The sequence below is a fragment of the Labrus mixtus genome, chromosome 19 (genome assembly GCF_963584025.1).
Source record: "Labrus mixtus chromosome 19, fLabMix1.1, whole genome shotgun sequence".
Classification (NCBI taxonomy): Eukaryota; Metazoa; Chordata; class Actinopteri; order Labriformes; family Labridae; genus Labrus; species Labrus mixtus.
Genome location: NC_083630.1, coordinates 18,606,652 through 18,621,611, shown reverse-complemented (window position 1 = coordinate 18,621,611; position 14,960 = coordinate 18,606,652). Strand labels below are relative to the sequence as shown.

At 43.4% G+C, this 14,960-nt stretch overlaps 1 protein-coding gene across 2 annotated transcripts in view; it reads right to left on the bottom strand.

The window, feature by feature from the left end:
• The window catches only part of nrbp2b (nuclear receptor binding protein 2b), a 33,538-nt gene extending 19,537 nt beyond the window's left edge, over positions 1 to 14,001 (bottom strand). For both annotated transcript variants that reach the window (XM_061064035.1, XM_061064036.1), the window contains exon 1: positions 13,248 to 14,001. In XM_061064035.1, coding sequence (XP_060920018.1) covers positions 13,248 to 13,367 — 120 coding nt within the window. In that variant the 5' untranslated portion in view covers positions 13,368 to 14,001. The remainder of the gene's footprint in view (positions 1 to 13,247) is intronic.
• Positions 14,002 to 14,960: the final 959 nt, after the last annotated feature.

Sequence of the window (14,960 nt, the reverse complement as noted above, 5' to 3'; positions counted from 1 at the left end):
ACATGGGGGGGGGGGGGGGGGGGGGGGGGGGTTGGGTTCTGTTTGTCTAACCTTCACCTACCTGTCCACAGCGTGGGTTGTCATCGGCAGAGTTTTAATAACGTTAGGTGTTGTTGGATCAAACAGCTCCTTGGAAGATCCGCCGACAGGGGAGCCTCACGAGACTCACACACACTGAAGGGCTGTTCAGAGACGCTGAAGTGACATAGTCTGGTCAGCATTTGGTAGAGCAACCACAGAATGTATAAAACATGGAAGTTATGAAGCCCAACAACTGCGGTCGCCATATTGGAGACGTTATCCAGCTAAACTTTGATGAGTCTAGAAACAGACAAAGAGCAAAGACTGTGTAGTGTCAGCGACGTCACACAATGATTTGTATTGGAAGTCCATCAATGGCTGGAACTGAAGCCACTTTAAATACTCGCTGTGGAAACTCAACTTTAAAGAAGCTTCATCAAACTAGACAGGTATTCCAGCTAAAAAAAAAAAACTAGTGTTTGAAACCAAAACAGAAAGAAACTGAAAGAAAATGTTTCATCTAATTTTACTCCTCCAACTGTTCCATGTTTTTTTTCCCTGCATGTTCAAAACTGATGCCAACCACTTTTTCCACTTCAAGAATTTAATTCTGATGAGAAAATCAGCAAGTCTGACTTGAAAGATTTTTGCAGAAATTGATCAGCATTTGTGCAGCAGATTCAATTTTGAGGGAGCAACTAAGAATGAGAACTTCCTCTCCCTTTGCCAGAGCCAGAAGAAAAAAAAAAAAAAAACAGCCATACATTTAAAACACACACACAGGTAAAAGCAACACGTTTAAGTAGACGTTGAGAAACCACTTCAGAAACAGTGAAGACCCGGGCTATTACTTTACTCAACATGATAACATGAACTGCTCCTTACCAGGCTGCTGTGTAAACTGTAAGTAATGTCGACGGTTATAAACATTACAAGGAAAAAAAAAGCACCTGGCCCAACAGGAAACAATCCACCTCAACACAATTTATACTAACAAAGGAGAGTGTGTACATATAAAACTGCACTATCCATAACTGAAAATAAAAGTATCTGCACTGAATTTCAGGTCGTTTTATTCTTCATCAAAAAAGCTCCAGAGGACACGACCTGCACTCCACATAGCAGCTGATCATCATCCCTGACCCTCACCTTTCACTGCGGGGCGCAGGCTTTTATCCATCAGCGTTATATTTAATTCATCAGACATCTTCCTGGCTGATGGCTGCCGGGATGCACTTTTGATTCAACTGTGTGTCGCAGCATGAGCGTAACCTGCTTCACTATCCAGCCTCCTGAGCTGCACAAACAACACGTACACATTCAAATTCTGGATGCAAATGAGGTCGCATCTTCCACGCAGCGCCCGCAGCAGGTTTACGAGAGGGTGGAAATCTGATTACAGCGTGTGAAGCAGGAGCAAAATGTTATTTCATCTCAGGAGAAGAAGAGCTGCAGGTACACAATGTGAGGCCTCAGACAGCAACAACGGCACTTAGATGTTGATGTTTTGTTCCTATTTGATTAGATTATTTGATGCAGGACTGTTTGTTCCTGCAGCGCATTCCTTTTCATACCACCAGAGAGAAATGATTTGCAGAGATTACCACCCGAGCTGAGGCTGCAGAATCTCTTTTTTTTCCCCCCAGTGTCTGCACAAGTGTTGAAGCTATTGCAGTTTTCCAGCAATCCCCTGTCTCCTTTTCACGGCTATACTTTAGCGTCGGCTAAATCTCCCCCCCTGTTTGAATGGCTTCCAATGAATCGCTGAATTGTATCCACTCCTTAACTCACCTGTGCACTGCACATGGCTGGAGGAAAACACACCAGCTCCCCGCCCAGAAACATCCCGCGTCAAACAAAACATGAAAATCCAGGCAGACTACGGGTCTCTGCAGACACAGTCAACACCACACATGGAGGCCCACACGTGACCATTGAGTGGCATCACTTTTGTATAAGTTTGAATTTTATTTTACAGGAAAAACCTACTGCCTTTAAATTAGTAAGAACAGAGAGGGATAAAGCATTGTAGCGTGAAGGAACCTTGATTTTAAAATCTATAGGAGCACTTCAGAAGAATGAGAGGTCATTGCAAGGAAAGCTGCAAAAACATTTCTTGAGGAGAAACTTTAAAACAAGTCATCTCTGAGAAATCAAATCAGCGTTCAAGCTTTATAGCAAACACTCTTAAAAGTTCCTTCCAACACCACAGTATAGCCTTGAATTCAAAAAGAATAGAATACAAATATACCTTACTGTTTACTTTTTGCATGCAAGAAGCATATAGTCATATTCGTCTTTGTCTCGAGTGTGCAATGAAATGCCATTTGAAACACAAGAAAACACATCAGGTGAAAAAGAGAAATAAAAAAACATGCGTAAAACACAACATACACATATTCATGTACGAGGTTCTCTTCCACAAGGTCCCCTGTCACCGCAAACATTTTTCACATGCACACACACAGATATCCATATTTGGTTTCAAAGGTCAAGATACAAGCTGCTGTTGTTGACGTTCAGCTGCACACACAGATTTCATATCAGGCGGTCAACGGAGTGAAGAAAGCTCTCTGAAGCTTTCTGTGTAAACTTTTTGTAGTACCCCTACTTCTTTACTGACAGTTAAAACACTGCAGGCTGTAAGCAGGCTTTACGCAACCTATCCACACCTGCCAGCAACAGCAGGATCTCTCTTTGTTGAATGTTTTTAGAGCTGATAGTCACACACACACACACACACACACACACACACACACACACACACGTTCTTTGATCAAAGTGATAACAGCAGGACAGATGTGAGGAGGTGGACAACCTTTGACCTTCTAACACTCACATTCAAAACAACAGCAACCCGACTATAACTTCTCCCTCAGTGTTTTTACACTCTCTCTCTCTCTCTCTCTCTCTGCTCTCCCTTTCAGCAGGCCTCAGAGTTGATGGGAATCAGGCAGCACTTAGACAGCGAGAGGCTTCAGGGAGCGTTATTAAAGGCTTCACATTACAATACGAGACAGGAAGTAGTCTCTGCCTGAGACTATTATTATAACCTCCAGTGTGTGCATCAGAATCACAAGACTTTCCAAAAGTCTGCATGTGTACGGGGAAATTCCACTTATGTTATGTTTCCCTTGTTTTAATCAGATGTTCTCATTTCAGTTCTCAAAAGGACACAAAGCAGAACAGATCCCAGGCACATCTAAAGACTGTTCTTACACCAAGCAGTGTGGCGGGTTTTCTTACCCAAGTAAATCCTGATGCAACATACAACAAAAGAAGTTTTGATTGATTCTAATTTTTTTTCCCACAAATGTGAGCCTATATTAAATGCAAATCTTTTGCACCAACAAGCACCTGCAGGTAGCTGATGTGTGCAAAACTTCAGCCCAAGACAAACGTCACGATGTGTGTCTGAATAAATTTGATTTTTGACATGTTCAAAAAATGTCTTCAAAACATTCTAGATGATGTAAGGCAGCTAAGATTTTCCTGAGTTTCTTCACATATGCACCTCATATCGTACACGGTGGGGGGGGGGGGATCCCAGGAGGCAAGAGATGAAGCAAAACGAACGATATGAGTCCAACTCTATGATGATAATGTTTGGCTTTTATATTGATGCTATGTGTTCAACATTTTTATTGCATCCAAAAAAAAGCTGAGAAGAACGTTCTGGCACACAGAAACGGTTACATTCTGATGCACAGCCGTCACCGTATGCTCAGCGGTCACGTGGTATAAAAGTCTTCACCCCCTCCCACTTTAGCTCGGGGTGAATTCTACTGAATTTTACCTGCTGCGTTTACACATCAGCCTACCCCGACTGGAGGAAAAAATAGCTTGGGGGCTGACAGGAAAAATGATGCGTACAATCTGGGTGAAAAATCCAGCTGCTTTTGTTCACACTAACAACTCAGCCATAAAATATTGGAAACTGTTCAGAAGTTATGTGTACATGTGAAAGTGCAGAGACAGTTTTTCTTGATCTGACGGGGACGTAAGCTGCAGAAACAACTTTCCTGCATGTAAAACTTCACTTTTCTCTTTAACTCATACTTCACTCATTTTCTATAATAATATTTAGTACCCGAGAGTTTCTTCATCTTGGTGCTCTCCAGCTTTACCCCACGCTGTGTAAGCAGCTGGAACATGGACTTGTTGGGTCTAATGTTTGTTTTTGTTTTTCCTCTTTCTCGAGTCTGTTCAGACTTCCAGTACAATAGTCTGGCTTGTCTGGCCGAGGCTCTTCAAGTCTAAGACGGAAACTAAAGTTTTTGTGATTGAGCTCTATTGTTTCTGTTCTGAAGGGTTCTGGTTGTGATGTAACACTGTTTACATTCAGCTGGTTATCCCGAGAAAGGGAAAGAAATACATCATAAAGAAATAACAAAAAAAAGGTATTCAGTACAGCATCTGAACTGTTGAAGCTCCAGCTTCTGATAGACGAGGAGAGATGAATAATGATGGAATTATGCAGTTTGAATTATGCAAATCCAATTCAGGGATGAAAACACTTTGAAAAATGAATGTTATTAAATGCATTTAGCAACATTTAAATTGCCCTTTATAAAAAAAAAGATGACTCTAGGAAACGGCCTTCTTCCAAAGATCTTGCGGCCTCCGGGAAGAGCATACTTCAGTAGGTGTGAGACATTTCTCCGAGGCCTACATGTCATGTGACGCGATCTGCTCGGACAGCTCAGTGATGGCCCGCAGCAGACATGTCAGCCATTCCTAGAGGATTCCTTTTCATGCCAGCTTTCCCGTCCGACCGGCAGAAAATCCTGGGAGCTCCATTTCACTCAGCTGGAGTGGAAAACGCTGACTTGATACCTCTCTCTGTGTATCCTGTCCGATCTGGCGACACCGAGAGGGCTAGAAAGACCGGCTCATATGTCACAACCAGGTGACAGGATCTCTCATGATCACATGACCCTACAACTTTTACATCGAGAGAGCTAAACTTGAAAATGTTCCTCGGCTGAAGAGTTCAGGTGTAAAAGCGCTAAGACCATCTACTCTGCTGCTTCTTTAATGCATCTCAAAGCTCATATCAGTGCACAGTACAATGCAGAGGATCTGACACATAAGAAAACTATTCTTTATGTTTCCGTACATACAGGGCCACAGGAAAAGCTGCGGGTTAAAAATAAAACTTCATGCAAAACACGTTTTGCATAGAGGCTTCCTCAGATTCGCTCTCCACTGAATTCGCCTCAGGTGTGGTTTTACAAGACTTTTCCATGTCACCAGGTGGTGATAATTACAGATCTTCTGACTGTTATCACATTGAAGGTCGTCGGGGGTCCGCTTGAGGCTGGCTGCAGAATCACCGTAAGTCACATACACACCCCAATAAAAAATGGCAGCTTGTACTGCAGAAATGCACATGTTTACAGACGGGTTCAAAAAACCAAACAGGTCTGATTAGTTATTGACCTCATTGGCACACACTGTACGGGGGGGGGGTGGATTTTTTTTTTTTAAAACAGCTGATGATTGACAGGTGGGCGCAATGTAACTGTTTGTAAAGAGGCTTAAAACCCGCCTCAGCTCCAGCTCTCAGCCTGTCGTTAGGTTGACTGAAAGTCAGGCTGAGACAGGATATCCAACATGGCGGCTGCTGCCGATGAGCCTCCGCGGCCCAATGCAGTAACAGATGGCTGACGTCACTCAGGCTTCGTCCATTAATATTTACAGTCTGTCAGAATGATAAATCACAATATCTGATTAACTGAAGAAAATAAAATGCCTCTAAAAAGATTAAGAGCTGGATTAATGTATTTACTCACTGCAATAAGGTGCACCAGTTTGCTGACGCTGCTTTTCTTTGTGCCAAGAGGGAGAAAAATTCCACATCTCTCCGCTAAAAAAAACTAAATCAAGAAGTTCATGTAACTGTTAATCCTATTAGGCTGTTTGTGTTAAAAGGTCTCTCCAATATCACGTTGATATTTTTACGGGAAAACAGAATTCAACTACTTCAAGGACACAAATGACTGGCTCGATTAAGGTAATTTAATAAGTGCATGGTGGACTTGAGTTGGCAATTTGAGGCCATAAAAGTAATCAACAGGCATTACTGATCCACTTAGCTCCGCAAAGGGCAGGCAGAGGGCATGTCGACTTTTAAAAACAGGACATTACGAGATTCTCTCTTTAAAATTTTACAAGTCTCACTTAGCTACATGAAAATTACAGCCTTCTCCTCCTCTCCGTTGACCCGCAGTAAAATGTGTTTGCCAGCTGCAGCTTCCACACTTTACTCTCAAATGAACTCATGGAACTCAATATCACAATCTGATGATAACAGAGTGCATAAAGCAGCAGACATTTCCTCCAGGCCATTAGAGAGCTGGGGGTTACTGAAAGCCTTCTTGTCTGCATGCTGACAGTTGAGTTATCAGAAGCTAAAACCCTTATTTGTGTGCTATGCCAACGCTGCTAGTTTGTACTCTGTGTAAACAAGCCTCCTCCGTACAAGAAGGGTGCTTGTGAAAAAGCAGCAAGGAAACATGAAAACCAGTATCTCCTCTCTTTGTGTGTTCACAAACACTGAAGACAAACGTCCCTCGTATGAACCACGCGGAGTGACAGCAACCATTTGCAACAACACGCAGTGCCGACTGAGAGCTGCGTCGTAAAAAAAGTAAACACTCATGACAGCTGTAAAACAGACAGATGAAAGTAGCATGCTACCGCTAATGTAATGGAGCGGGTTGGGTCAGAGACGCCCAGGCTGGAAAAATACAGTGCGTCACCACAAATGAGCAGGTTCATAACACTGGTGTAGTTAAATCATTGACACGTCCAGAGAAGGTGCAGCTGAAGGTCTCTATTATTCCCACAGAGAGAGGCAAGTTCAACTGGAATAACATTTAACCAACAATAGCAGATGACTAAAGTGCTGCACCCGCTATTCAAGATGCACCCATCCACTTGTGTCCAGTTCAGATCCCAAATCCGACACATAAGTACAGATTAAAGCACGACTGATCAATCGTCCGGCCGAAAACATCGGCCGATAGAAGCATATCAAGTGACTATCGGTATCATATATGCGGCGATAATATGAGAATTCACCAGTCAAAAAGCATTTAATTTGAGTTTCATTGTATCACACTAGAACAAGTATTGAAGGTCATATCTGTTTTCAGTTAACTGCAGGGCTGCAACTTTAATTTTCTTTTTCAGCTAATCTGTACATTATTCCCTTAATTACTTGATGTAGAACACATTTGATGAGATTCCTCCTTTGGGCACCATGGATTTCTGACAAATTTAGTGGTAATGTATTCCGAAGTCCCTCAGATGTTACAAAAAATAAAAACTCTCGACATCGTAGATATACAAGATGATAATTCGAGGCTTCCCAAAGTTCTGCAGGATTCATCCTCAGGTGACCATGTGCGTCTGTGCAAAGAATGTCAAAGACTCAAACAGTTACAAAGATGTTTCAGTCGCAGAGAGAGCCGGCTGAAAATAACCAAAAATCAACGGAATCATCTGGTCTGATCAGTCTTTGTGTTTTCTAGGAATGAGTGGATGTGAATGTTCTTCATAGTAAAGCCTTAAGCCCAGCTGAGCAACAGGCGTGCAGGACCGCCGCTGGCAGAGCGACCGTGTTAACAGGTGGATCAAAGCTCACTGTCCCGGCTCTGTTTCCTCTCCAGGGAAATCTGAGTGGATGTCTTTCCTCGTAGGGCAGCTGTCGCAGCAGCAAACATGCCTGCACTGCTGGATTATTACGGAGTGTAAGTCATTAGAAGAATCCTCTCAGGACAGAGAGCACTTACTGCAAGCTGCAACTTGACATGAGCTTACGAGGGCCCATGCTCTGTGCTGTGCATGTTGGCTCCGTTTAATGACTCCGCTTTATGACCAGACGAGGAAAAAGGTTTACTGCTGACGAACATCAAGTATACAGCGTGGGGAGGATTTTATTCGACGGTCGTAAAATCATCACAACATGTGTGAGCCTGGCTTTTAATTTCACAACGTAACACGACAACACATCTAAAACTTAAAATAGAACTGTCAAGTCATCATTTTATTTAAAGGGGACATATTATCCCCCTTCTCAAGCAGTCCCCATGTGGTCTAAATGAAACATCTGTGCTGTGCTTTGGTCAAAATACAACGTGAATCAAGCACCAGAGGAGGTTTGTGACCCTGTAGAAACCAGCTCTCTCAGAACGCTCCGTTTTGGTGTGTGTGTCTCTTTAAATGCAATGAGCCCCCCCTGAGTTTTCCTGGTAGATATCACTCATTCGCTGGCAAGAATGGCAAAAATAGCAGACCTGCGCAAAAAGCTTTGCTCTAGGTGGAGTGGAGGTGGAGTCCATGGGGCTAGCAGGACTCCACTAGTTTGCAGGACTCATGTAAAGAGGCTGTTGTCCTTGAACTGGGCGGCCCTGCAGATGTACCGCGTGCAAGTATCTCCATCCTGCCACATGCATGTTAGCGCAAACACCTCAGTTAACGTAAAGCAGATAATAACACCCGGCCTTCACATTTAACACACATTCATCCTCCCTTGTGAATTAACGTCTTGACAAATGAATGCAGACTCCCCGACCCAGGCTGCCTCATTTCCATCTCTTTGTGAGCGGAAGATGGAGCAATTACTGGAATGAGTTGTGTGCACCACAGTGTGGGGGAGAGAGGGTGTGGACTCACTTCAGGAGGCCTGCCATGCTGCAATACAGGGCGAGGGTCACAACGAGGGGGCAGCACTGGTTCTGTGGTGGATGTGAACTACTGAGCTCTTGCGATTGTTTAAAAAGAATCACAGGGTTTGATTAATTCTGACACTGTTGGCCTCCCCTGAGAAACGAATTAGACAGGAAGAATAAAACCATGGATTCAGTAACTAAGCTGTACATTTTTCAACTTGCATCCTTTTTTATTTTCAAGTGATTCAGCACCATTAAAAGTAAGGGTGGGAGGGGCGTTTCCTGTCTTTCCTCAGCTGTCCCATCCAATAAAAGGCAAAAATGCCCATAAAGATCCACCCATTATCTATACCGCTTTTCCTGTTCATGGTCGCGGGGGGGGGGGGGGGGGGGGGGGGGGGGCGCTGGAGCCGATTCCAGCTGTCATTGGGCAAGGGGCGGGGTTACACCCTGGACTGTTAACCAGTTCACTCCTACTTGCAATTTACAGTCACCAAATCTTTGGACTGTGGGAGAGGCCGGAGTCCCCCCCGCAGAACATGCAAACTCCACACAGAGAGGCCCTGTCCGGAACGGGGATTCAAACCAGCGACCTCCTTGCTGTGTGGCAACAGCGTTTACCACGGTGCAGCCCCCCCCCCAAAAAATGCCTTAAAAAAACCCAAAACTGGGGCGCTGGTGTCGCAGGGGTTAGTGTGCGCGCCCCATGTATGGAGGCTGTCGTCCTCCAAGCGGGCGGCCCAGGTTCGAATCCAACCTGTGGCTCCTTTCCCACATGTCATTCCCCACACACTCTCTCTCTCGCTCCCTGATTTCTGACTCTATCCACTGTCCTATCTCTACAATAAAGGCACAAAACACCCAAAAATAAATCTTTGAAAAAAGAAAAGAAGGGTTGTAACTAGGAATGCACTGATTGAAATTAACCCCCCGTATAGTGTGTCTCCTCTGGCCTGGAGGATGACTGCCATTGCCCAATATATCCTGTCCTTTCTTTCCTCAGTGAGTCCTTACACCTACCAAAATACTGAGCCAGCCTTTTTGATCAGCTGGTCAAGCCGCATAGTGTTCTTCAAACGTTTACCTCTTGCATCATAGTGTGAACATCTCTGCTTTAGTTCACCTGATGACAAAACTTTGGAAGAAAACTTTCAAGTCTTTCAACAGCGATTTTTCAGTGAGTCACTACTTTAACCGTGTCAAACTTTGCCTCAATGTCGCCATTCATGAAAGGAATAGATGACTCAATCAGAGGATACGTGCCACAAGTCAGACATCATGACGCTGCCGACGTGCACCATTCATAGTCATGTCATCGAAGAGCGCGGCATTTCAACACTCTTCAAACTTCCAACACAATCTGGTCTGACCACCAACTCGGTTTGATTCACTTCTTGGGGTTTCTCTTCTTGTGGTGTGACTTATTCCGCTTGTTTGTTTTGTTTTCAGATCACACAAATATCTGAGCCAGGAAGGATTTAACATTCAACCGCAGCGTAATAAAACTAAAAGACATGTACAAGCGGCTTCTACGCTTCATCTGATCACAGAGAAATCAATGCTCTGTGTGACTTTTAAAGGCTGCACATTCATTCAGTTTACAAGTGTTACACTGCCTCCGCCTGCACGTCTGCACAGGAAAACAATCCCATGTGCTGACCATGTGACTGTGGTCGGTGTTTATTTCAATGCCTGAGATGAACCACAGAAATGGCAGCATGTATCTGAACTTTCACCCACTGACTTATTTGCTCAGTATTCACGTATGTTTCAGTCGCGCTGCTGCTCCGACACACCCGGGGGCCTGCTGCACAGGAGGAGGAAACATCATCACAACAAGACAGTCGAGAGTGCGAGGAAAAAATGTCCGAGTTTTTTTTTTTTTTTGATGGATGTTTTCATAAAAGTGCTGCCGCTGCTGAAACTCTGTCTGATCTCACGGATCTATCAGCACAGGGATGACTTCAGAGGTTAATGACGGCATGTTTTTAAGCTGTTGGAGCCGCTTCATGAATGGTTGGCAGCAGATTCTGGCTCGTTCTGTCCCTGCACAGATCGTATCACACGGGTTCATTTTGTTTAGCTAGTCTGGATCAAACATGTAGATACGCGGAAAAAGCTGGCTGCTGAGGCACATTTTTTAGTTAGAAAAAAAAAAAAAAAAAAGTATTTCCAAAGATAAATGTGTCCAAGAAGAAGGTGAGCTGTGCAAGTAGAGCATTCATGACGCAGACTGGGTTTTAACTTGAGTGAATGAGAGCAGATTCCGGGATTACATCATTAGTAGGCTTCTAATTGACTTTTAATGGACTCATGTCATGATGATAAGCTAATTCTTCTGTTTAATCAATTTAATCAATTTGTCTACAAAAGGAAATTACCCAACAAATGTACCTAGATGCCGGTTGATTAAAGGCATTTATGAGAACAATGGTAAAATATACTGTTTTGTCCCTAATCTGATTTTTGTATCATATTCATGATTGTTGAGTCAGCTATTTTGTCTCTTGTTTTTTTTTAATCTTCAATGTAAAGCACATTGAGCTTACCTGTAATGAAATGTGCTTTATAAATAAACGTCTATTTTATTCTCTTTGGTCGACAGTAGCTCAGACCAATAAGTTGAACATAAATGTGACTATGTTTTGGAACTTATTCTGCCGTTTTCCTTCCCTGACATAAGCTGACATCAGACAATCTATTGCTATGGATGTTCTGATATCGATTTATACAGAAACCAGCCTTTCATAAATATGCCTTTAGGAGCGGAGGCAGCCCAGAATCATGCAGATGGGTAATCAATGGGTGGAAAAACACCAGGGTGGGGGAGACGTTTTCACATTGACTGATGCTCAGTGGCACAGAGGTCGGGACGTAGCAGCACATAAAGGACTGTGTGTGTATCGCAGAGATAACCTTCAACTTAAATTCTCGGCCTTATCTGGAGCTTTTTAGTGAAGCCGACGCCCACTTCTTCACAGCTGCATGGACATTCAGATGTCGTTTTTCCTTTCTCTCTGATAATATTCTTTTGGGGTGATTTTCTGAATGTCTTATAATCCTCACACGGAGCATGTAGTCATGTTTTTTTGTTTTTGTTTGATGGAGTGAAAGCACCGGCAGAAACCGCGCTGCTGTTCTTATGTCTTTGATGCTGAAATGAAACAAACATGGCGATGTTTATGAGAAAGCTCCAAAGCAAGGCCACCGGCTTACTTCGCGTCATGTATTGTCTGCTGATCGTCGCATGGAAAATACAACAGGGTCATAAATAAAGCTGCGGATATTGGATCAACAGGGACTTGTGCCCCTCAATGATATCACAGCAGAATGAAATGTCCTGTATTAATCTCAAATCCACCAAAACAGCTCTGAATGCTTTTAGAAAGAGCTGCAGAAAGATTTAGCAGAGTCAGCGTTGATGAAACGAAGACACAGATCATCTTTAAAGTCTCATTTCCACCAAAAGAAACCGACCTTCAGCTGGAACTATGAGTTGCTTTTTCCAGTTGTTGAATTGAAATAATATCAAGCTGAGGGCACTTTGATCATCTTGAAATCACTTCAGTAAAACTCTTTGATCAAAATACCAAACGTCCCTGCTTTTGACACGGGAGATAGTTCAGAGGTGTTTCTTTTCTTTCTCGTCTTTAATAGTAAACTGAATATTTTTGGCTTTTGGGACTTTTTCTAAGAAGCCGACTTCATCGTGCTTCTTTAACTCCTTGCTCTTGACACTCTGTAGCCTATAAGCGATTCATCGATTCATCAATGACATGAAGAAATACAAAATATATCTATTATTAAAGCGATTAATCATTAGCTTACACTACAAACATGTCTAAATATAAGTAATCTTCTTATTGTTTTCTTAATTTAATGAATCATCCTCATGATTTAGTGAAAACAAGTATCCTTGCTGATCTTTAGATTGCTTATTTTGTCCAATCAACACTCAATATCTCCAACAACAAAAGAGACATTTAGCCTACTTATCAAGCCATCAAAGCATAATGCACTCACATTAAAGAAACAAATACAATATGGAAGACTTTTATGCAATTTATAGATTTGCATAACTCTCCTTATGCTCTCTCTTGAATGCTTTAATGATTCATACATTTCTAGCTTTACTCTTAAAGTAAAGGAGCCTGACATGCATCATGAAATGAGTCCACCATGAAGTCAAAGACCCTGAACAGAAATCCTCCAGTGGAAAAGTGACAGCAGTGATGGAAACATGGATCCAGACGGGAGGAAAAGCATCCTAACCCTGAAACACTGAAATAGACTTGATGTGGGTTATAAGCCGATCAACGGATGTGTCACAGTATTGGTGGGATGGTGCAACACACCATGGGGCAATAATACATCGGCCTGTCTCGAGAATTGCATAACAGAGGTTGTCCAGATACAGAGAGGGCAACTTGATTTATCTATTAGGCTACCTGCTCACACACACAGTACACACACACACACACACACACACACACACACACACACACACACACTACACACACACACAAACAAACACACACACACACCAACCTGCTCTTTTCTTTTCTGCCAGCGCCCGCATGGGCTCTCCTCCAAGATCTCACTCTCATCCTCGCTTTCCTCCTCTTTCCCCTCCGATCCTGATTTCCTCTCGGGGACGGACATCGTCATTTTTCCGCCGTATATTTCCAGATTTCTAGCCCTTAAAGAAGCCCCCTTTCCCTCTTTCACCCGCTCCTTCCTCCTCCTCCTGAAACTGTCTGTCTGCCTGCTGAGGATCAGAGGAGACGAGCGGTAGCGCAGAGACGATCCGCCGCTTGTCTGCGCAGTGGAGACACCCCCCCCCCCCTCCTCCTCCTCCTTCTATCCCCCTGATGACACCAGCCGCTCTCAGCCCCCCTTGGCGCTCAAAACATCTTGCAGAAAAAGGTGGATACCGCTTTTAATTTGCACTCCTCAGTCAGACAGACAGAAAAAAAACACTCCCCCTCTAGATAAAAACCAGCAGTGTGCACACAGAAAGCAGACAGGAAGCGCTGAACAGGGTGGAAAAATATATCCCAGACTTCACGCGCCCGAGGCTGCACAGCTCGCGAAAATGTTTTTTTTTTTTTATCTGTCTCGTTTCACTGAAGCCACGCGGGAGTAAGAGAGCTCGGTCCGTGGAGTGAAATGTTTCCCCACAGAGTCCTCTGCGTTCATCCCTCACTTCATATATCTGTTTTGTGAAGCAGAGATACGTCTTCTGTCATCGAGTAAACGCGTCATTGTCGGTGTTGCTGGATCTGAAGCCGTGAGCTCCTGCCAGGCACGGTGCGCAGAGGGGTGTACCGTAAAGGCAGCAGTATGGGGGCACTATATATTCGGGTAGGCATAGAAACCAAGCTGCCTGCAAGCAGGGGCGTTTCCAGAGGGGTGGCCAGTGGTGACAGGGCCCCCTTGAAATCGTGACACACTTCTTGCCTAACACCTTTTTTTTTTGCATAATATCCAATTTGATTGAACGTTAATTCTTAGTCTGGGTGTTCAGGCCTCGTCATTTTGGAACTAAGTTGTGTGATTTTTGTTCTTCTTTTCTGTTCTGTGAAGAATCAGACTAACATGTTTTGTAAGTTATAACATAAAAAAAAAAAAAAAACCAGACTCTGCAGTCAAAGCCAGAACACAACAACATTTACTGCCCTGAAACCAGAACCTAAACCAGAACAGAGCACCAGAAAGCACCGAAAGAAAAAAGGGCCTTTTGTATCTTCACAGGGAGGAAATGTGCTCTTAGTTATCTTTGTTTGGAGACTGGTGGAGGAATCATTTTGAAAGAGAACCTGAAAGAGGCTTTAAAAGTCTGGAGTGGTCTGTACTTTGCCGGACTCCGCAGAAGGTGCTTCTGGCAAGCTATAACTCAAACCATCAGATGTTACGCTCACCATGGAGACTGTCTGCAGTTTAGCAGTCACATCAGACCATTTCAAACTCGAGAGCAAAGAGAACAGGGTCATTCAGAGTTACAGAGTTGTTGGAAAAACAAAGTTTGTGAAGACTGAACAAACCCATCCTGCAAAACATGATAAATCCACAGGCCTACATGTCCATGAAAACAAGGAAAACTATCATTTCTACACTTTAGAACCATTTAGAGGAAAAGAAGCTTAAGACAGAAATGATTAAATCAGGTCAGATTTGGCATTGGTTGAGATCTGCCAATGAGCTCTGAGACTTATTTAAACTGGTTGAAGAGGAGGATAATATGTGAGCGTTAAGACAACT